Genomic DNA, 24,440 nt, shown 5'->3' on the forward strand with positions numbered 1-24,440 from the left:
TTCATTTACTTGGAAATATTTATCGTGGGTAGCCTTTATCTGAAGAATTTTTTAAATGTCAGTGGCCACAAAAGAAACTCTTAATCCATTTTACTGCCTAATTTATCTCTCCCCTTCGCTATTCTAATTTGAATAACCCCAAGGACCCAAGGTACACAGGGCTAACAGGCCAGGACAGTTTTAACAGATTACTTTGTGAAGAAAAGTGGGATGTAAATCCTGAGGAAGTCTATAAAAGATATTCCTTCTCTTTCATTTAACAATCACTAAACTTTCAGAGAGCTGAAAATACATTTTACTGGAGCTTTAGAGGGCTTTCCTTTATCATATCTGTATTTAAAATGGATCTAAAACATACAACTTGTGTGCATATCAGTGGACCTGAGCATGGAGATCCAAGATTCAACACTTTTATCTAGGGCACACGACTTCAGCCTGCAGGCCGGGAGCATTTTGCAGGATACATTTTGTTTGCCTACTGTCTGCCGCAAAAGCTCCTCAGCTGTGGCTGCAAATACAATCTGAGCAAAAGCTGAATGATAGTTGCATAAAAGCTATTTAAAATACCCACAAATTTATGCAAACCCTGAGGATAAGTGGGAGCCCCACTGATGGGCTGTGGCATGCAGGAGGGTGGTGTCCCTGGGCAGAGATGAGGCTGCAGCATCCGTCCCACCACCCCTACACTCCCTGACACACAGCTGAGTGCGGGACATACACGGGGGTGTCAAAGCTCATAACTTATGTGAGACCCGGTCACAGGGGCCACCACATTCTCAGGTTTGTTTTTCAGCCCATCGACACAGGGGTTAATGTGTTGCCCACCCTCAGTGACTGAGTCGCCGCATTTATGCACTAAACTAAATGTTTTTTTTTGGACTTTTTTTTTATTTTATTTTATTTTTTTTCTGCGGTTAAAGAGGGTCTTTTGAAGTGGGAGTGGGAGCCTGTCTCTGGCTTTTGACATGAGCAGGCTCCCCATAGCGGCCCAGCAGCAGGGGCTGGCTGAGTGCCAAGACAGAGGCAGGCAGGGGATGAGGGTAAGGGCGCTCTGCACAGCCCTGTGAGATGGTTGGGGAGTGCAAAGGGACCGTGTGTGTGTGTGTGTGTGTGTGTGTGCGCGTGTGTGTGCTCTTGTGGGTCCTGGAGGTCTGCAAGTGCCTTGGCACAGGCAAGGGACAGTCAGGCATCACCAGCAGCAAGCCTGACCCGTGGAGGTGCACACTGGGCAAAAATCCACCTCTGTCACAGCTTCAGGAACCCTTAAAGCCAGATACATGTGGCCCCAAGCCTGAAGATAACGACACATGGGTGTAATGATACGAGTGATGTGAAATGGACGACGCTGTGATGAAAAAATGGGAACAGAAAACAAACAGAGGGTAACTTCTTTCTTCTTCCCAGCACTCTTTATTTATTGAAAATATCTCGTCAGAGCCTTGATCCCCAGAACTGCACAGTCATACTACTTTTATTTAATTTTATCTGCTGGTAGATTGTAAAATTAGTTGTTTTTCAGAGCAAACACTATCCAAGAGATATTTCAGGACAATAGAACACAGGGCCAGCAATCAGTGACTTTGTGTATGCAGTATGGAAGTTAGGAATGGAAACTCCATTTCAGTTTTGAGCCGCAAGATGACTTTTTCAACCAAAATAAGACTCATTGGAAAATCAGACTCATAGATTAATTTAAAATAATCTTAATTCTTATTAGCAGCAAAGCAAAGTATTAAGATAAGCCAGAATCTTATAGAATAAGCAGATATTTTTCATTATTCCAAATCCTCCACCAGAAGTCTAAAATTCATCACTTATGAGTCAAATATTCCTCCTAGCTTCCTTTAAGAAGATCACTGTGAAGCTGCTGAGAATGGTTGTCAATGAAAATATCTTGTATAATAAAAAGTATAAATGAGACCACAGCACTTTTATCCCCAAGAGGAATCATGGTTATACTGCTAAGGAGTGATCCAGCTATTGTGAGAAAACTACCAGGCTACCATCTCTGCCCTGGGCTTATTTTGGGGAAATCTGTTCCTCCATGTCTCAGAGTCATCAGTTTTGACATGAGAGCATATCAACTGGCCCAGGACAGGCAGCAGGCTAAGGGTGTGACTGTACTAGCTTAGATACTGATTGCAGTGCTACCAAGCTTCCTTTACACTACTGATATGAAGTGGTCTGAGTAAAAAAAAAAGGAGTTTGCTTCAACAACTTTTAAGTGCAAAGGTGCTTCTGACATCATTCCAACACCCATTGAGATGGATCAAAGGGCTCCACCAGGGATGCTGAGATCCAGATCAGGGCTTTCTGGCCAAGTTACAACCTCATTTTCTTAAATCTTCATTCGCGAAGCCTAGCCATGACAACCTCATTTTATGAGATCTTAAAGATTTCCAGTGCTAGAAATTCTATTGCTCTCTCTTCAAGATGTGAGGGTGCTTTCTTAACTATTTGACCTGTTTCAAATATTTTAATTTTTAAGACAATTGTTTTTCCATTCCCCATATTGGACTTTGCTCCAGCAGTGCTAGGTATCAGCTGTGAAGAGATCTCTTCTTATCCATCTCTTCAATAAGCTGAGCAGATCAACCTCTCTAAGTCCCAGTGAGCTCCCTGCTCAGTCTTATATACATTGGTATCTCCTCAAGAAGCACTCCTCAGAGAGCAGCATCCCAGCAGATGTGGGTCCTCCCATTTCTTGTATGACATGGTGCACAACAGTGTGAAGACACCACTCACAAAACTGAACAGGCTTTTGGAGAGCTGCCATGAAGGGGAAGGGATGAACCTGTGAAAACGGTGTCTTAAAATACACTGTTGGGTCATCATGTGTTGACTCGTAACAGGCTTAAAGATTTCTGATGGGTGTTTATGAAGTTGGAACAAATCCTAGAGTGCACCTGTAAATCCCTGCTCCTTTTTGAATTTATTCTATTTTCTCAAAGTTTGTCTGAAGCCCCCCAGGATGCCCCAGCCCCACATAGGGGACCTCAGTAGCTCCAGTGTAACCCCATTGCTCAACTTCACATATCCACATATGAACTTCTGCCAGTCAACAGTAGCTCCTTCTACAATAAAAATACATGATCAGCCTGAGTGCCTGCATTTCCCTGCAGGCCCTGTCCTGCCTCTGGTCCATATGATTGTACTGTCACAGTGGCTGCCATGCCATGATCTTCTCCCTGAGACATTTCTGTTATTTGGAAGAAATTCTCAGGAGTTGGGACTCTTTTGTCTCCAAAATCCTTTCTGAACGGATGCGTGACACAAAAGCACATGACACCAGCTTGTGTCCCTAAAAAGGAGGCAGACGATGTCTCCAAAGTGACCTGGGGAGACTTGGTAACTTACATATCCTTCCCCTCCTGCTCTCAGGCAGGGTTGGGGGCACAGCATTGTCTCTGCCGCTTCATGGTCATAACAGGGCTTTATCAGCCATCACAGGGGGCTCAGGGCACTGCTCCTGGCAACACTATCTGGCTAATTTCTTGGCCTTTCCCTTGCTCCTCCTTCCAGTAAGATAAAAGGAGTTATCTTTATTAGCTGTACACACAGCCTTAATTCCTCACCACAGATCTGAAAATCCTATGTTTCCAGGCATGGGTGTCACTCCCATGCTGCTGCAGGTGCAGCTGCAGGAGCATCCCTGTCCCAGAGCTGCCAGTGGGCTCTGCTCCATGACCAGCTCCGCCTGTCCACCATGCCATCCTTCTGGCTGAGTGGCAAGCCACAGCACCTGGGGGGGTGAGACAGCAACAGCCATCTCACCTGGGGACCCAGTGGGAAAATTCATCTCAACCTGTAGCTACCTTTGCCTTTACCCTGTTACAGCTGCACATCTGCAGCTTTCCTGCAGCTGAACCATGTACCTGTGTACCACCACCCAGTGGCCCAGGGAGTGGGCAGGGGAGCATTTCCTTGGAGGGGCCAGAGCAGCTGCATCCACCTGCGAGCAGCCTGGCTCAAAATTAAAAGATGTTTGTAATATTCAAGAAGCCTTGAATGGAAGAAGATATAGAAATGCAAAGCCTAGTATTCCTTTTTTTTTTCTTCTTTCCTTTGGCAAATGGCCTAGAAAAGTAACAAAAAAAGAGACAGAAATGCCAGAAAGTAAACCACCTACTGTTGACTCCTGGAGATAAACCAGAACATTGTTCCAAGAAGCAGAATGCTGCTGTCATTTCTCCTGGAAGTGAAGAGAGCATCGCCCAGTACTGGGGAGGGGGATGAGGGAGAGAGAAAGAGAAACAAGTGGTTCAGACAAACCTCTCAAAGGGAAGTCAAGGTAGTGCCTTTAAATGTGTTTGGCACAGAGCAAAACAAAGCACGATGTCATGTATTTAGAAAAATCATCACTGTGGGAAGTTAATGTGGCTTCAGAGACACTTGTATTTAGCGGGTTACAATAGTTTGTTGTGGATCATTATGACTCCCACTCCTGAGGAAAGATCTTCTGGGTATGAGTCATGAGGACCCTGCCTGGCTGTGATTCTGTCCTATGGCACCCTATTGTCTATTATATTTTCTTCTCCCCACACCAAAAATGCAGACTTTCAAGTATACATTTCCTGACACATACAGCAACGACTGAACCACAGGGACTGCAGTTGGCTCCTTGTACTCCTTATGTTATTTTCACTCAGTTTTTGCAATTTTAGTTCTTTTGAGCATAATAGTGGGTTTTAAGCAACATGCCCCTGTTTGATTTAGCATTAGTTTGTGTTTACTAAAGCCCAGCCCCATCACTAATGAAATTAACATCAGGCTCAGAAAGATTTGACCTTTCATTTGGGTAATAGTGAGGTTACAATATTCGGTTTCTCCCTCTTTTGAAGATTATTGGCCAACAAAATGTAATCCTGGGGAAAGAAGGACAAAATGTGCTTGTGGGCTTTGGCATAGCTGCTTAAGCAAGTCCTGCAGTGGCCCCTGCCCTTCCCTGCCCCTGTGCTGTTGGTTACATCCCTCTAAGCTCCAAAACAGAGCTGATTCAGCACCTACATCTCTGCTGCTCCACCCTTGTGCTACAGCTTGAGCTGACTTGGGCAGATATTTTCTGTTGCTGACACCATTAGAGCAGCAGTAACCTCTGGCAGGCAGGTGGGAGACAGCTCCATCTTCACCCGCCGTTGCTGTTTGCTTCATTGCCCATGAGCCGAAGCCCTGAGGAGCTGAAGCTCCATTTGCAGCCGAAGCAAGCTGTGGAAAGTCAGCAATTCACCTTTCTCATATTCTTTAGGGATAAAACAACAAAACCAACAAAAGATTTAATATAGCAGTGTGCTAAGGGAGTTAGATTGTGGAAATCACGTCTCCAATAACTCACTGGCCAGTAGCAGGAACTATTGATGGCATCTTTACTCATCACAGTCAGCTGAGTTAAGCTTCCTTAATGGCTACTTCCCAGCCACTATCACCACTTTATTTCTTCATGTTTTCACGCACTTCACCTGCTGAGGATGTTACCCATCCGCCTTCACGCTGGGTAACGGATGGTCCCAGGTGGCAGAGGAATGCTGTATCTCACTCCTGCCCTCCGTTACAGTGACACACATAACAAAACCATTGATGAATTGTACTCTTCCTGCAGGCTACTGGGTCTGTGAAGGATCAAAGTAAAAGTACATTTTCATAACTCCCGGTGCTTAAGGAAAGTAATAAATAATGGCAATGCTGTGGCTGTGTATAGACTCTGTACCCAGGGACAAAGCATTTCACAAACGCAGGTAAGAAATGTTATTCATATTTTATACAAAAGGGAACTTACAGACCAGACAATAGGTAATATTTTTTGTTCTATGTGCTCAATGTATTTGAACAAAAGCTATTTTGATAATGTCACATTTGGCACAGCTCTGCACCACGCACTCCAGTGTACAGCTCCAGAGCTGTTTGCTGCTGCAAGTGATGACTCCTTTGAGCGCAGTTTCTGGGCTCAGCACTATGACTGGAAGCACATCAATGTTCTTGTATACTGGTACAAACATGTCCTCGTAAATTACTTATTGGGTAAATAAGGCATCAAGCCCTTGCAAGCCCCTACATAGACTGAAATGCTGGGACTGCACAGCCTGAACACGGCTGCGGTTGCTGGTCCATGACTTGGGGCAGTACACTGCCTCGGCCTTCCCACGTCACACTGGCCTAAATAGCTGCTTGCAAAGCAAGGTGATGGGGAGCAGCAGCTCCCAAAATGTGCGTGCAGCCTTTGGGGTCAGGTAGATTGGTTCAGGACATGATCAAAGGACACCATGTGCAGGGTAACATGGCAACCCAGTGACCAGTGCAGGAAGCTGGAGGCAGTGGGAGAAAGGGGGGGGGGGGGGAATGACTTTGTTCTTTGTTTGAAATAGTACTTTTCCCACTCTGATTAAACTGCACTGCAGTTCATTAACTATGCAGGTGTTGTCCGCTCTTTACAGAAGGAAAAGCGAGATGACAGACTATTTAACAAGTTCATTTTGAGCACAAATTGTGTTTAAGGCAGGAAAAAATATTACTTCATGCAAAACTTGGGTTGGTGTAATTGCAGGTCTGACTGCTTCGAAGATGAAAAAGCTCTTCCTTAATTCAAGGCAAATGTAGCAGAAATAATGTTTAGAAAAGAGGTGCAGGTAGGTACACAACAGGGAGTGCAATTTTAATATCCTGAGTACAAGATTTTTTAAGTCTTTGTCTGACCTGCATTAACACACTTGGTTACATTTCATCTGCCACATTCATCTTTGTCGGTTTCTTTTTCCCCTCTGTAATTTGTTTGCCTGTGTTTAATCATGTTTATCTATAGGGTTGATGCTCTTGGCCCAGTTCGTGCCTCCTCAGAGGCCCAGCACTGACCCTGTGAGTGCTGCAGGATGAGGTCCAGCTTAATCCTTCACAGGGAAAACCACTTGTGGTTCCCACAGTCTGTCAGTACAGGTGCATCTTCAGCACTGGGAAGACACACCATGTGGTCCAGCCTCTGGATACCTACCCTTAAAAATATGCAGTGAGACCAGGAGTTCGTTAATCAGAAGGCAGCAGGTAAGTGCTGACATGCTCTGAAGTTCAGGGCAAATCCACACGTGAAGTTCCAGCTGTGCCTCACTGTGGGGTCAGAGCACTCCCAGGTCCGAGGTCTATCCTGGCAGCATCTCAGTCCTGCTCCAGGGTGAAGCATCACTGTGCACCAGCACCAGACTGGGCCAGGCTTCTGCAGGAGCCAGAAGCCCCCTGTGAGGTACTCTCATCATCTCTGGCTCTCGGATCTGATCTGCCATTTGAATAAGGACTCCAGCACTGTGGTGAGTCACAAGCCCTTTCCTCCACCCTGAGTGGCAGGGGTGCTCGCTCCAACACAGACGTCTTTGCTCAAGAAGAAATGTATCCAGAGGTGGTAGTATCTGGAAGGGACGTGGGCTGAGGCTCCTGGACACCCTGTGCTAAAACCCTTTTAAGTCTGGGACTCTACAGAAAGTGGGCACCCTCCTCACCACTGAACTGTGGAGCAAGCAAGAGAACACCAGCTTTGCTGAATTTTTCTGAACATGACCTACATCCACATAGGATGGCCACCAGGATGGGTGGGTAGGCTTTAGGAAGGGAGTGCAGAGGAAAGGCACAGCTCAGCTAGGAATTCAGATAACGTCAACCACCTGCGACCCTCCATCTTCATTCAGTGGCCCCAAAACTCCATCATTAAGTATATTCAAACCAAGAGCTGCTGTCCAAGCTGGGTCTCGTCAGTCTGCTTGGTTCATCCATCCTCTACACCCACCTACCTCTTTGTTCTGCACTCACTCTTATTCCAAGCTCTGCAGAGGGGCCCTGAGCACCCCCTGAGCTCCAGCAGAAACTTCTTGAAAAGTTGAAAACCTGCTGATTAGCTGTAATATTCCTTACTGTAGTCACTCGATTTTGTGCTGTTTACTGAGTCTCACGTACCTACTGATTCAATGTTTTGTATATTTGTAGCTCTCTCCAGCTTCAGCTGATGTGTGGATGCAGACACTCTGAGATGCTATTTATTCCATGAGTGAGAAATGACTTGATAATTTATGGGTTGTTAACCCAAAGTTGTACAGGTTTTTACCTCAGGGAGAGAATAAATACACGTCTCATTTCAACACATTTTAGACAATGTGCTCCTTTTTAATGGCTTCCTTTGATTTTACTCTGAAATATGTAGACACTTCCTTCCAGGATTCTCATGTGGGAGCTTCATGCTGTTCTGTCAGGTTGCATATTTTCCCCCTGAATTTCTTAGAGAAAATCTCGCTTATCTGAATTACAAAGATGTTAACGTTGTGTTGTCACTGTGAATATGGAGTTTAGGCAAAGATTTTATTCTGATTAAGAAACGGAAGAGTTGGAGGATAGTTACTGCACTGGCAGTGTGAAATTTATAGATGTTTAAAATTAATCAAAACATATTTACTTATTTATAGATGTTGAAATTAGAATATGCTTTTACCTGTAAAAGAAAGAATGCATACAGCTGGGAAGCGTAGCCGAGATTATGTGCCTGCTATTTGTATCCTGAGATGAAAATATAACTGTAATGGATACATATTGGTGTGTTGAGTGAGGAATTTTTAGGCAACAGCATTTGACATCACAGTTCAAGGATGGAAAAGATTTATTGATCCATGAGTTAAAGAGTGACCCTGGTTTCACCTCTTGCTAGTGCTCTGTAGGTTGCATTTAAAAACTGTAACAAAATGAATCCTTAGGCTCTGATAAATGTAAATCTGTCCCTCAATAGATCACAGAGGAGCAAAAGCTTGGAGAAGATGTTTAGCTCCACCATCTGTTTAATTTAGAGGATATTTTCATCAGATTAGGGTCAGTTTTGTAGGTTTCCTCCATCTTTGCGTTCCTGATAACATCATTTATTTTGATCTATAAGGATCTCCCAGGCCAATATTTGTAAACAGTGACTGAAATCATGAGTCAACATCAACATACAAGATGTCAAACTTGACAGGAAGGTTTATTGTGCCACTGGGCTCAGCTTTGCATTGCTAAGGTAATTATTAAACCTGGGACAAACAGAACTTTGATCCCATGTGTATTTTTAAATGATTGGCACCAGTCGATTTTACAAAATGCCATTTTGAAAAGCCATTCTCCATAGGAATTTGTTGTGTCAACATGTAAGGTGTCCAGTGCAAGGTTTAGCAAAGTAAAGTATCCCATAGCCAAGGTGCAGCAAAGTAAAGTATCCCATAGCCAAGGTGCTGGTGTGGGGTGCTGTGTGAGGATCTGCTGGGCCTCCTGTGATTCCCAGCCAAGAAGGGTGTGAAATGTTCATGTCCCAAAGGAGAAACCAATTCACTGACATCACCAACTAGTGAGAAAAGGTGACCCTGGACAGGGAAAGAGGGGATATGTAAAAGGATAAAAATGTGCATTGTAAAAATGCAGCTGGATCTCTTTCTCATTGAAAATATTAAAATATTGTTTCCATCTCTCCCTTTAGTCATGGGAAGACTGACTAAGCATCTTCCCTCTGTGGTCTTCTCCGAGGTCAGCTTCATACTGGACTAACACTGTCCACCTTCCTTTGCCACACCCCCTCCTGCATGAGAAAGGTGCCAAGTGCCCAGTGAAAGAGGTGGGCACCTGTGGGATGGGCACTAGCACATCTCTTAGGCACTGATCCCAAAACATCGTCTGTGACCAGAGTTGGGTGCTGAAGATTTGTGTTTGTACATGTGTGAAGGTAGGGAAATTTGGGGAAAATAAGCAAAGTTAGGGAAAGAAAGGAAATACAGGAGAAGAAGTGAATTTGGGTGAATTCAGTTGAACCTCTGATTCCAAATGGGAGTCCAAACCACTCAGCATCAGAGGGGCAAATGGGTTGATGGGAAGGGACCCCTCTGCAGAGGTGCACCAGCCCATCTCTCATTGGGAAAGCTCATGCCTGCAGTGTAATAACTCATCACCAAGAGAAGAGTAGATGGGACACTTTGGTAACCATCCTACTCACAGGGTGAGTCTGTGCCTATGAAGTGCTTACTTGTGCCTTGGATCTAAGAACAGTTCAGAGCCCTGTAGTTGGTCAAGAATGCTGTGAGGGCAATGTACAGCTCTATCTTGGCAGTCCTTAAGGTTGCTAATAACAGACCAAAGAGAGTGGGTATGCAGAAATATGAGGTATGGATGGGCAGAGCAGTGAGCAGCAGCATTGACATTTTCCTTCTTAGTCTGCTTCATTGTACTGGATTGCTTGGAACAAAATGGCCAGTCTAAGAACAGCTGCAAACCCAGCACATGAAGTGTAAAGAGGGATAACCCAATTCATTAATTTACACTTCTACTTAATTAAAGAAATTCTTCCTATGATTTCATTATAGAAATTATTTCCAACAATGTGCTGGAACAAAATTATGTTTCCTCCACTAATAAAATTTTGTGTAAGTATGTAATTATACAGCTCCTGTATTTGAATTGTATTATGTGCTGTATAGCGATGTGTCTTATGACTATGTAAATTTAAAGCCCTAAATATTTTATACTAGCTGTAAAATAACATAGTGTAATCAAAAAGTATGCCATAGATGGAAAGGATGGGCTAGGTGTGAGGATGATGAAAACTCATCTGTTTGCTTGGCACTGTCATTTGGGTGTTACTTGTCTAGTTTCCTTGAGATCTCTCAGGTAATTTATGGCAGATTTTGCTGCTATTCCTTGCTACACATCCCCATAGGTGCATCCATTAATATATCCACAAACCGTCCTGCTTTTCTTCACCTGGAGTGTCTCTCAGAGAGAATGCCATGGCTCAGGATCCTCTGGAAGACAGCCCTAAGACTTGGAAGAGGATTCCCTAAATCAGTGCTGAAATACAACTGGTGGCTTGAAATAATAATCAAGTGAAGCAAAAGTCCTCTTACTTACAGTGAAAAAAAAAAAGTAAATCTGCAGATGGGCAGAAATCTACAGAAAAATCTGCAAGGGAATAGCAGGTGAAACATCAGCATGCTTCCTAATAGCTTCCCTGTATCATCCCCAGCAAATGGATATCTACAATGCTGTCGTTTATGTTGATGACTGATAATAGCATCCCAGCTTCCCTGTATCATCCCCAGCAAATGGATATCTACAATGCTGTCGTTTATTGTTGATGACTGATAATAGGATTACTGCTCCCACATCCAAGAACTATGGCATTCCAAATAGCAGTTTCATGTTGAAGGAAAGATGTTATTATCACATCCTGTCTTCACATACTGCTCAACCAGTTATCTGTGCAGGACTTGGTGTACAGCTCTGAGATTTTATAGGATATTATCATGTTATATGAAATTCAGACTGCTGCAGCTATAAATCAAGAGGACACCTTGCATGGTGGCTGATTCTCCTTGGAATAGCATCTCTAGGCAGAGGCTCTGTTCTCTGAAAGATTAGAGTGTGGTTTAAAAAAAAAAAAGTTGCCAATGAATTTATAGCTCATGAAAAGGGCAGGTTTAATAGCTTTGGTGTTCTTTGTTTAGCAGTCTCATATGTACAGCATGTGGACAGCACAAGCTTGTGGTCCTTAAGAAGATACCCAAACCTGACTACAGAATCTCTCCTTCGGAAAACTAAGAGGATAATTAATTTTAAACAGTTTTCTTAAACAGCATTTCCATCTACAGACACAGGGCCTTCTACAGAAGAGCCCAAGCTATGCCACTGACCAAGGGCAAGGAATATCAATGCACAGGGAAACAGTAGGTGCTGCATATATTAAGGTTCAGTTTGGGGGGCAGCTGAGCAGATCCTAATGGCTTGTGGCTACCAAACCACACCCTTCCCTGTCCCTCCCCACCCATCCTGGAGACCTGGCAAAAAGCTCTCCAGTTTTTGGCTGAGTTAGTTTTAGGCTCACAGCAGGGTGAGGCCAGCTCCAGAACTGGCACAAAGCAAACAACAGGAGCATGAGGCACAGGGCTGGGGAAGACAGGACTGGACCCCTTGGGCAGGGGAGATAACTCACCAAGTCTTGTGAGAATGAGTCCTTTCATGGTGGCAAATGGGGAAAGTCTTTGAGATGCTCAGCTGAGCCTTTGCTCTCCAGCCTTACACAGCCCATGAGGATCAGGACTGCTAAGTCTGTGGGTGCCCACAGGAGCTGATATTCCCCCAGGCACTGTGTATTTAGTAGCACAGCTCTCATCTGAGTCCTTCTCTTATGTTCCTTCCCCAGTAGGAGTGAAAACTGCATTTGTTGGGCACAGGACGTTGGCTTATCCTTCACAGAGAAACTATACCTGGAAGAGAAATACCACCTTCAAAATCCATCCAGCTGTGAAAAATGGCAGCAGTATGGATTTTCACCCAAGGAAAAGCAGAAAGATTTGCTCAGCTCTGCACAGCCGCTCCCAGTTTTCCAACCTGCCCCAGCTGGAGCTTCAGCTGGAGCCATCTCTGCTGGGTTGCTGGCTATGAACACCTGAGCAAACATCTTGTCTCCTTTTGCTGACAGGAGGCCATAGTATTCACAGGCCAACTGCACCAGGGCATGTAAAGGAGATTGGGGTCAAACATTAAGATCTATTCACATAAACTGATCCCTAATTGAGCTGTGAAAAGGTCAATTCCATTTCCAGGGATCAAAATGCAGAGGTGGGCTCTCCTATCTAGAGCCCCCTCCCACTGGAGTCAAAAAAAGTCTTTGGATCTTCCCCTCAAATGCTATTAATCCTCAGAATTTAAAAAACTTATAATGAGAGATCAAAGCTAAAACTTCAGCACAAATGAACTAATTCTCCTGAAGCCCAAATATACTTAGTAGCCAACACCAGGAAGTTAGACTAAAGCAGCAGGTTTTTCTACAGACTTTTCATCTCTGCTGTTGCTTAATTTTTTTTCACAAAGAAATGTGTTAAATTAATTGAAGAAATCAACTTTTGCACTCCCCAGGCTATTTCACCTGTGTTTTAAAAAACAGACCTGAGAGGAGAAGCAGCAGGTTTTAAGCTTGCACCAGACTTAAAACTCTTGTATGCCTCTCCTTCGGACATCCAGAAAACAAAGGGAAAGGAAGTTGCTGGATGTACTGGGAAAAATGATGTGAAGAACCTTGTAAGTTAAAAACCAAGCAGTTTATGAGAAAGAGCAGACTGATGCAGTTTAGCATTTAGGGTTCAGTCAGTACACATAGGGGGAAAAGTTCTCTGTACAAAAATGTAATCATTTAATAACAAAGTTCTGTTGGTTACAAGGTAAGGCTTTAAAATGCCCACTGACTACAAAGGCTTGTAATGTTTCAGGGGGTTATTGCCTCTGAGAGGTGTTGCCACTTCATTAGATATTTTTGTATTGTTCAAAAGCCTACGATGCTAAAGATGTGCTTTCTTCTGCCTGAAATAACGCCTGGGACTTGAGTGAGGGGGTGAATGTATGGCGTATGCTGCTCATGAATAAAAGATGTGTGCAGCTAAGCAGTCTAGAGTGTTCCTCTCTTAGGGGATTAACTCTATTCATCAGAAAATTTTAAAGAATAATTTTTAAAGACTTTTTTTTTTTTTTAAGAAGAGGAATCCAAGCGCTTGAGTAATGCTGAGGATGCTTTAGCAGAAGGGGAGGGAGCTGGGGAGGGAGCTAGGGAGGACATTGAGTCTTGCTGTGGTCATGGGAGACATCTCAGTGCTGTCCCTTCCTTCAGGCAGAGGCAGCTCTCTGTGGTGAAACACCACAAGCCCCCCATGCATCCTGGTAGCAGACACAGCCAGGGAAACTCACCCCGTGGCAGAAGCTGTGCTGAAAATGTGGCCTCTTCTAAGCAGGAGGCTCACGCGCCACTCTGACACTTAAGGAGGTTGTGACCATGGCGCAACACTGCAGCACTTCAACTTTCCCCTCTCACCTGGGGTGCACAGCAATAAATCAAGCTCCTGCCTCCCTGCAGTGTCTGAAGGGTGACACTTCAAGCTGAAGGAGAAGACCTCTCACCCACACCTGCAGCCCTGGGGACATGCACGAGTCACTGCTCCCCAGTACAGCCTCAGAGGCTGCCTGAGATGCAAAAAACCTGGGCACTGACTCCTCAGCAAACAGCCAGCTGGGTGTCTTAAAGGATTTATTGGAGAAGGGTTTGTGCAGGATCAGAAGTAGCACAAGTGTGAAACCGCTCTGTTGTAGTGTAACTCTGAGACTGGCACCCACAGTGCTGCTGCTCTTGCATCTGAAATACCAGTGACAGTAAGTCAAGAAGGGGAAGCTATATGAGGAGTGGCTGGGGTCACTTTGTTCAGCCTGAAGGACACTGAAGGGAGACCTCATTGCAGTCTTCAACATCCTCATGAGGGGAAGCGGAGGGGCAGGTACAAATCTCTTTACTCTCATGACGAGTGACAGGACTCAAGGAAATAGCAGGAAGGTGAGTCGGGGGAGGTTTAGGTTGCATATCAGGAAACATTTATCATCCACAGGGTGGCTGAGCACTGGAATAGGCCCCCCAGGGAAATGCTCACAGCACCAAGCCTGTCTGAATTCAAGAAGCATTTGGACCATGCTCTCAGGCACATGGTGTGACTCTTCAGGTGTCCTGTGCAGGGCCAGGAATTGGACTCAATCCTGACGGGACCCTTCCAACTCAGCGTATTCCATGATTCTATGAAGACACCAAGAGAAGGGGAACACACTGCATATGCTGCCACTGGCAGCTCCTGGCAGCACAGCCATTGTTCCTGCTTGTCTACAACAACTGAGTAACACCAGACACCAAAAGCTGTGGCCACATCAGCCACCTTGGACATGGAGCTCCTGGGGGAGGACTGAAGGTTGCTCATGGAGAGCAGCTACGCAGCTCCAGCCCAGAAGCATATGCATGGAGTTAATCTGGCTTCCCCACAACAGCATGGACTTTTTAAGCTTGAAAATGTTTCAAATGACATGCTGAGAGGCTGCTGCTGCTCTTGTGTTTGACTGAGAGCGAAGATACAACCAGTGACCTCCAGGTCCCTTTTCAGTGGCACAGAAGTTTACACTCATGCTCTTGCCAGGACTGTAACCAAGTCTCTAGTGATGGATGTCCTCTGCTTTTCCCAAGCCTCAGTGGCACAACCAGGCACAAACAGTTGCAGTGTTCCCCCTTCATCCAGTCTTTGTATGCAACCCATCAGGAACTGCTCTGCACATGGAAAGAAGAAAGGGAAAACCACTGTATGCCCATGACAGTTTTAGCATCCAGATATCACCTCTTCATCTTGTAGTCCTTATAACACAATTTTTTTTCCTTTCGGCTCTTGAAAATATTTGTTTTCCTTTCAATTTGGCAGCGAATGATCAAATTTGTTTTGTGAAGAGTCACAAAAAACTACAGCCCTGAAAATGTGAGAAAAAATGAAAATATTCCTGTTTCTGTAATGCTGTGACTCTGCCTTCAGGGTTAGCAAGCAGTGGATTGCAATTATATTTTGAGCATCTATTTATTTTATTGCAGGAAAAACATCAGCATGTGTGCTGTATCTTTTTGGCTTCTAAACGGCAGAGAAAATGTACATCAAATTGAGAGGTGTTGTATAATATATGAAAAGACATTTTGATCCGTGCAGCAAAATGAAAACTATGCAAATTAGCAGTTTATATGGAAAAAGTTTTACTATACATAATTTTATGTGCTTGTACAGAGAATCTGTAATCCTACTAAGGAACATTCACTCTACCTATAATAAGTGAGGGGGTTTTAGCTTGAGAAACCTTTTGAGCCAATAAATACCTAAAATATGGAGATTAAAACCAGCATTGGAATACATGGTAGCCAAACAAAATCATCACATTTGTGCTTAACAACTGCAGTATTCAACAAACTCTATGTTTTCCCTAGAAATACTTTGCTTTAAATTCCATATTTCTTTTGCCACATTTCTCTCTTAAAAGCCTGCATGAGCTTTTGTACTGTTGCCAGGCTTATTTTTTGTTTATACAGGTTCTTGCCATGGAGATATGTTCCTGACATGAAGGCATCCAGTATAGGAAATGACATGCAATGCCTTATTCTTCTAGTTTAATTAATGCTCTGACAACTTGGCAATAAGGCTACAGTGAAGAAAAGGTCTCTGCAGGGAACCGCAGGTTTTGAGCAATAAGAAAGCTGTCAAAATTTTACTATATATCTATAGTAACATATCGAACATCCAAAGATTTCTGGAAGGCATCTGTAGAAAAGAATTCAGAAGAAAAAAAGGTTAGCATAAAAATGATGTTCCTTAACCTACTAAAAATAAAAGAATGACTTTCTCAGCAGCCGGAGTTGGAACTGGGTAAGCAGCCTACGCTGACTTACCCGTTTCATGCAGAAAGAAATTCCAGTTTTTAATGAGCGAGGACTGTTTGACACAAACAGTAAAAAGGATTAGCCTGATCCCTGTTGAGACTGGTTCTCTTCTGTGATTTAAACAAGCTGAATGAAGAGTAGATCTGTTCCACACAGTCATCCATGTAACCACCCTAGATCTCTGTGACCAAATCCGTACACCCAGGTCTTCTGCTCCAAAATTCTTGTCCTCCTTAGCTGAAAGCACAACAGCAGCGACTTGGCACAAGGGCAGGAAAAAGCGTCCTCTCTCTCTCTCCCCTCTGACTGGTTCAATATTTTGAGGAGCATCAAAGATAACATCCCCAAAGGAGACTCCCAACAGCTCTCAAGGCAGCCTGCAGGCACAGACCTTGGATCATCAGAAACCTGTGGTGATCCATGTCCTACTGAAGAGTGTCAATTGATATTCATGATCTTACTGTGCTCTATCACAATCCTTACTTTCTCAGGAAAGGAAATTGAGAAGGAAACAGCAGACCAAACTCAGTACCACCTGACATCCTCCACTATCTCCATATCTCTTTGGCTGTGAACATGAAGAGATAGTGCTGTCTTTTCTGATGGATGAGCTATTCTTCAGCTAGTGACGGAGAACAGCTGCCCATGGTCACGCACTTAATTGCCTTCCACACCAAAAATTCATGTTGTACCCTCCGAGAAAAATATAAACCAGCCACATATTTATGTATCACACTGAAATTGGGATTTTTGACTCCTATAGTGTGAAGGCTTCCAAGTCAAGTAAAAGCTTATAGCTGTCACACGCTACCCAATACAAAGCAGTTTCAATTTCCAGTCCAATCCCCTGCTTCCCCATTTTTTATTTTAGCAAAAAGATTAATTTATTTTTGCAAATACATCTCAAATGAATCAGAGGGATCAGCATCAGTCTACTCAGGGGTCTGACTTTCAAAGAAGAAGGTGTGGATGGTGAAAAACAGAGGTATTGCTGAGGACAAAACTTTGCAGAAAGTGACTATTTGCACAACCGTCATATTTGCTTTTCCTAGAATCAGACGAGCTCCTGAAATTAGATGAGATTTTGTTTAAAGGATTCTAAGCCACTAGAAAGCAACATGCTCAGTATAGATAAACATGACTCAAATGAGAGTTCCAGATACATTCTGTCTTGCCTGAAGTAAAGAGCAGCATGGAAGAAGCCATTTAAGGTTCCTATACATGCCCCAACCCCAGGCTCAGTCAAGTGAAAGAGCCCATGCTGACAGAAGAGGAAGCTCCTCTCCCCGGGAGGCAGGAGCTACAGGTTTGTTTACATCACTGGAGAAACCATGTACTTGTCTTCAGTCGTTCTTCTCATTTTCCCTGAAATTCCCAAATCTCAACATGACGCTGTTCTCAGAAGTTTGAACAGGACTCCCAGCTATTTGTTGTTTCTAATGATTTGCATCCTTAAGAAACAATCAAAAATGGCACAGAAAATGTAAATGTGAGGAAATGGGATGGGTATTCATTCAGCCATGCAGCTGGAATTCAGGAACTGCTGTAATTGCACGCGAGTAACATCATTTGCCTCCCTTGTAGATATTTTGCTTATTCACATCACGTCTTTCTTTTTCAGGGCTGGTTGTTGCTGAAGTTCCTCCACCCTGCAAAATGAAACAACTGCTCTCTGCTGTTGATGTCAGGCCTGGGATATTGAGTTGCTTGAAGATGGCTACACCAGGGCTGGCATCCAGGGCAGCATCACAGACAGAGCAGGGCACTTGCTTCCCCATGCGAACTGCTGGGCCAGGTGGGAACTCTCAGTGCACTGGATGCAATGGGGGAGGAAGAAAAAACAGGAGCTGGGACTGTACTGATGGAAATGGGGGAAAAGGAAAAACAGCACCTATAAATATTGGAAAAACTCCTTGACTTAGGAGAAACAATGAAAACAGCAAGAATATAATCAAGGCTTTTGCCACCAGAGTGGTAAAGAACTTTCTCTCAATCACTGTCTCTTGGGTACGTTCTTCTTTTGCTGAATTTCATAGAAACATGCTCCCTCATCTAGCAAGGTTGCCTTAACAAGAGGTTATGTACGTACCTTACTCTTGGCTATTCTTCCAACTATTCTCCACTCCCAGGATTTAGGAAGTGCCTGTGTGAAAGTCCTCATTACCTATGTGAAGACATAGGAAGTGCTCAGCTGCTGAACTACCAATATTCTGGCTCCGGGAAAGCCTGATAGCAAAGCTCTATTTCCCAGCCCTACCAGTCCTATTTTATTCCTCTGAACTCAACTATCTGAACAAAGTACATGAAATAATGAGCAGCACATATTTCCCTGAGCAAGAACTGAATGCAGAAAAGAAACTATTTGCATATTAGAAATCCTGTTCTGTAGAAAATCTGTATGTGCCAGGAAAACGGAACATATGTGCTGAATGAATTTAGGCAAAGCTGCACCTTCAATGTGCTGCTTATGAAAAATCACATTTACTACACCAGTCTGACACTGACATGAGCTTTTCATCAGCATTTCATCAAAATCAAACAAATATGAAGAACACCAAGAACAAGACAACAATACAGCATTAATGGTTCAACATACTTCACTAGGATGTGGAAAAGGACCTCGCTGAAACTCAACACCTGCCCTCAAGTACCCAACGGATCCCTCTGCGAATATTCAAACAAGTGATGGCAGGACAGAGGACAGTAGGTGCCAACAGGTTACTTGAACAATGCACATGTGCACCACGGGGGACAGGCAGCCCACACAGCCTTCCTGCTCTGCTTGCTTGTGGGAGATCCCTTAGGAGGTGTCAGGCCCCGGAGCTGGCTGTGCTTGTGGCACAGTTCTCTGCAAGAACCATTTCAAAAACTAACGCAGAATTGTAGCAGGAGGGTACAGGAAAAAACAGAATACAGAAGTCTGGTAGAGTTCTGGATACTTCAAAACATCAAAGAGTTTGATGGAGTTGCCCAGCTGCCTACCCAAACAGTAGGCAGTGAACATGTATTTTCTTCCAATACTTTGCTGCCTGGTGGTGGTAACTCCCTTGGAGGAGTTGTATGACAAATCCTTTTCGGCAACTGCAACACACCAATGGAAATGATTTGTAACCAAACAAAGTACCTGTCTGTTCAAAACCAGTGTTTGAACAAAATGAAAGGAAGAGTCAGGGATAGTTCTGCTGCTTTGGAAAAATAGGGTATTGGCATTCACTTGTTCAACTTAAACAGCATGGAAATATCACTGGCCACAGGCTGCTTGACAGTCTTCATCTTACTTTAATACCTTACTTCTAAAGCTTCTTGATATCAGACACCTGGGTACTTGGTTATTCAAATATATGGCTGATACATTGCTAATGTCCAATAACAAGCAGTATGATGTTTTTCAACTTTCTGTTCTAGCAAAGACATTGCCATTGAGCAGTTGCTTTTTAAAGACAACCCCAAATCCAGTTTTCAGGTAAATGTCACGATAAGGGTTGTACTTCTGCAGTTTCAACTCTGCTGGCTCACACAAAAAATTTCTGTATTGTTTTCAGATTTATTTTTGTAAATGGTTTCAATACACATGCACAAAAATAAAAAAATCAAAAAGTAAAATTGAGCTCATTCCATGTTACCTTTATCTGAGTGTTGTACTATTCATATGAATCTGCCTGTTCAGAGCAAAAGACATCACATGCTGAGATAAAAACCACGTTTTTTGTTATTAATCTCCCATTCAATTTTCTAGTGGAGCCATTCCAGTATCTACAAACACATAAAACTTTTGTATTGTCTGTGATTAGACTTGCTAATCAAGCTGTACCTTTATCCCAATGCATATTTACCAGCAATGATAAGGCACTTTTGTAAGTTATGCCATTCTGTCATTGGGAAAACCGGAGAAGTTACTTCACCTCAGGTAGCATGGTGGATGGAATAAGTGTTCTGTTCCACAACTATCTGGTCTGACTAGAACACACAGTATGCCAACTGCAGGCAACCCTGAAGAATCTGCTGTTTCTCTCTTCCCTGCCATCTCTGTCAATACAAGTGCAGAGGGAATATCTAATCCTGAGTTACTCAGCTGTGTATATTTTGCTCATAGGTCACAAACATGTAAGTATCTCCTATGTTCCTGCCAGGAATCCTGCCCTTCACACTATTCTCCAGGCATGGCTGGCTGTTCCAGTTATGAGAGAAAAGCAAAGCACCTGAATGGTCTTGGCAAAAGTACTGGAAAAATTTAACCAATGGTGAAAACAAATTTATTCTCACATGGTGTATAAAAGCATCAGAACTCAGAAGGTATTCAAATAACCAATTTATTTCTTTAAATCACTCCAAAACAGACCCAATAGTTACAGGGATTGTTATGGTAGAAGCAGCAGGTTCAGGGAGAACCAGAGAAAGACAAATCACTGTCAAAAAGAGTAAATCTCCTGCTGTGTTACATGTGGATGCAGCCTTGCAAGCCTTTTTAAAATATAAAATCTCCATCTTGTGTATGAAAATGCAGCTGTTGATGAAGTCAGAGCTATTCAAGGGCACTAATTTCGTTGCAACTGATGATAGCTGCACTTTCTCCATTACTTTCTCCTTGTAAGAACAAGCCCCTGCTCCTGCTGATGTTTGGATCAGCCACTGGAGACAGGCACTAAGTAATATAAGTCTGTAATTTTTACAGTATTATAAAGCTTTGCAATTCATAAATAATAAAAAAATTCTCAGGTATTTTAAAATACATACTGCAGCACTAAAGTATTGAAGGATTTCTGGTTAGCTCAACAACTGTCTTGCTCTGCATCATTTGCCCAGTTCTTAAAACCACCTGTAGGAGGGATGAAATCCTGGCCCAGGAGAGGCTAAAGTGGGCCACACCTCATCCATGAAAGTGGGATCTTGGAACAGAGTATTGCTAGGGTATCTACTAAGAAACTCAGCAGTAATTTATAAACTCATTGACATGGCTATATAGAAATATTCTAGTTTGTCAGAATAAATCCTACTATTCATCATCAGCATAGTTATAGCCTACATCAATCATCTGCACTTCAGTCACCTTGTTCATTCTCATACTCTGCTGATTCAGCTTTAATTTTATATCACTCATATGAGTCTTTCACAAAGGTCACAAAAGTGCCTTCAGTGTAAGGAGAGTGGTTCTGTCTAATGGCTCCTCAGTTACTACTCCTTCTCTAGTTAATGTCATTTCAGTCAAATTAACTACATTCCACAAAAATTAGTATCCTCATCCTTTGGATTTACACTGGAAATAATCATCAATACTCATCAGGCTAGTATAGGAGACACTAGATTGAAAAACAGCAGCAGAAACAAGTTTTCTCACTGCTTATTTTCTAAGACCCTTATTTCATGTCTTTAATTTGTGCTTCAAACTTGGAGCTAAGGAGTTTTGAGGTCTGGTCTGCTTTGTGGGAGTGATTGGTGTTTACTGAAAAAGAAATTTTAGTGACTCAAGTTTTGTAGCACTTAACAAATTGGTATCAGTCTCATCATGTTTCATATATCAAATTCTAATCCAGATCAGAAATTACAAAATCCTAGGATGTACTGCTGTTGTTTTTCATGGACTAGTTTACATATGAACACTTCAAAACTTCTTTCCTCTCCAACTTGCAGCCCTAGGTAGTCATATAGGAGGTTCACAAGAGCTGAGCCCAACCCTACCTCCAAAACGAAAAAAGACTGTGAAGTTTAGCCCAAAGTTCACCTTATGGACATTTTAATAAGTAAAAACAAAGCAGGTAGTAACGTTTTTTGAAACAGGTTAATATTTGTATCTCACACTTCATAAGTGTGACATGTTGCCACCTCATGGACAGGTGCAGGGTTTGATTCAGCTCAGCGGTAGGAAGGAAAACAGATCACGGAGATGACTCATTGCTGCCCTTTCACACTCTCCTGAGGGAGGAAGCCACTTGGCCAGAAGGACTTTTGTCACTTACATTCACCTGGAACTCATTCATTTGGGTCTGAATCCAGAAGTATGGCTACACATCCACAATAGAGAAAAAAATAAACATAACTCCCCCCCCAAAAACAACAAACCCCAAAAATAAACAAAAAAACTAACCACCCCCCCACCCCCTCAAAAACCCACAAGCAAAAAAACACACCAACCAAAAAACCCAAAGGAAAATAAACAAGAAAGAGAAAAGGCTACACGTGTTCAGAGTATTTGACCATCGCCAATATCAGAGCAAAGGGGCAGAAAGACTGATGACTTTTCCTTGGAAAAAACCATAATATTAAACACAGGACCCTGCACGGTCTTCTACTGTCAAACACTGAAAGGTGAGCATTCAAGAGTAAAACATCTGAGTAACAGGCTGTGAGACCTGGAGTTTTCAAGAGGGTGACACAAGTCTTCAGACTCATGAAGACCATAATCCTCAACTGGACTAGGGGATTTTAATGCTCTGTAAGTTGGGGATCTTTTACTTGTAACCTGTAATTGTAGTGTATTCCATCACGTATTTTCAAAACTAAAGTTTTATGTTATAATACCACATTGATTATTTACTGTTCCACCTCTTTTGGGGAACTGCTGCAGAAATACTCTGTCACCTGTTGAATTTCTCCCTTTCTGATGAAAAGGCAGCTGTGCCATCTTCCTTTACAGGGCAGAGATTGTTATAAAAGCCATTACACAGTGTGTATCAAAGTACGTTCATTCCAAACGGCACTATAATTAGCACTTTATATAACTGGATGAGCATAAAAGGACTATAAAATGCTGAAGCAAAAATAAAACATTTCAAGTTTGACATAGGGATAGGACTTTAAGAATCAAGGATTTTTTTTAAATAGAGCCTTTTAAAAATAGATTCATAGTCAACATTTATGAATGGTCTGAAAAAAGACAGTATGGTGTCTAATTGGGAGTTTCCTATCATCGTGATCTCCATGTAACAGTGTAACAGTCTGCCTACATACTACTGAAGAGAAAGAAGAATTTGTACCAGCTTGATTTTTAAATATGTTCTTATGTTTATTATACTTTGCTACTCCACTGTCCTAAAATGGTGGCCTCAGGAAAAGCTGCTTTGGCAGGCAATTGCAAAGATTCCTGTGGAGAGGAAGTGAAAAGACTGGGCATACAAACAACGGCTGCTGCCATGTTCAAAGCACTGGGGAGAGTTCATAGAGCAAAATGCAGTCCTAAGTAAATGGGTTTCAGGCAATTTCAGTGTTAAGATAACATCATTAAGAGTAGAACAGATTGTGCTCAAACCCTGCTGTTTATAATTAACACATTGCTTCCAAATACTCCAGGGTCCCTGGTAAATAGTCCTCTGCTCAGATCCACCCAGACCAATCAGAGTATTTTCATCAGGTTCCATGCTGGGCCAGCACCTGTTTGGACAAATCCAAAAGAGCCAAAATACTCTTCTTTCTGGCCAGCTAAGTAGAGAGATGAACACAGCTTGCCTTAGTCATTGTCACAGTGTCCATATGGCTGTGAAGCTTGTTTTCACAAGAAATCGTACAAGTACTTTATTATGTCGAAGTTCACGGTCCTATAAACAAAAACACAGTATATTAGAGCAATCATCTTAACCGTGCTAAGACTTTAACTTGTTTGCAGACAGCACACGAGGGACATTCTGCACAATCAAAACCAAACAATATCCCCAAAAGAAATGCAAGCAAGGATTAATGAATTTTTAACTTCTATCATCATTTGCAGTACCTCTCTTCTGATTATTTAAACTTTGTAATACTCTTAAAAGGAAAGAAAGCAACTTCCTAGGAAAAAGTGAAAGATTCTTATTTCAATCATTAGCAGTAAAAATATATCTATGTTAGTAAGATTATATTTTCATATAGTAAACTTGATACTCTAGTTGGTGATGCAAAGCAGCAACCTTTTATGCTACTGAATATTTTTTCATCTCCCAACCACCTGTTTTAGCATTTACTATGTAACTCCTTCATCTGTACTCATTTGCAGTCTGCGTTCTTTCAGTCTTGACAGTAGTTGACCCATGTTCATAGCTAAATTTGAAAAATCCAAGAATGTCACTCAAAGAGATAGAAGATTTTAATGTACACTTTTGTACTTTAATGGCAGGCAAAATGAAACAGCAGTAGAATAAACATATAATTATTTTTTTTGTCTCTAAACTCATTCTTCTATACAATCTAACACTCAGACTTTGGGGTTTACTATTTGAAT

General features: G+C 42.7%; 1 protein-coding gene across 4 annotated transcripts in view; it reads right to left on the bottom strand.

Moving 5' to 3' along the window:
* Positions 1-23,227: 23,227 nt before the first annotated feature.
* ORC5 (origin recognition complex subunit 5) overlaps positions 23,228-24,440 on the bottom strand; it is a 72,001-nt gene continuing 70,788 nt past the window's right edge. For all 4 annotated transcript variants that reach the window (XM_032688750.1, XM_032688751.1, XM_032688749.1 and 1 more), the window contains one exon: positions 23,228-23,781. In XM_032688750.1, the coding sequence (XP_032544641.1) occupies positions 23,736-23,781 (46 nt within the window). In that variant the 3' untranslated portion in view covers positions 23,228-23,735. The remainder of the gene's footprint in view (positions 23,782-24,440) is intronic.

Source organism: Chiroxiphia lanceolata, chromosome 5 (genome assembly GCF_009829145.1).
Source record: "Chiroxiphia lanceolata isolate bChiLan1 chromosome 5, bChiLan1.pri, whole genome shotgun sequence".
Lineage (NCBI taxonomy): Eukaryota > Metazoa > Chordata > Aves > Passeriformes > Pipridae > Chiroxiphia > Chiroxiphia lanceolata.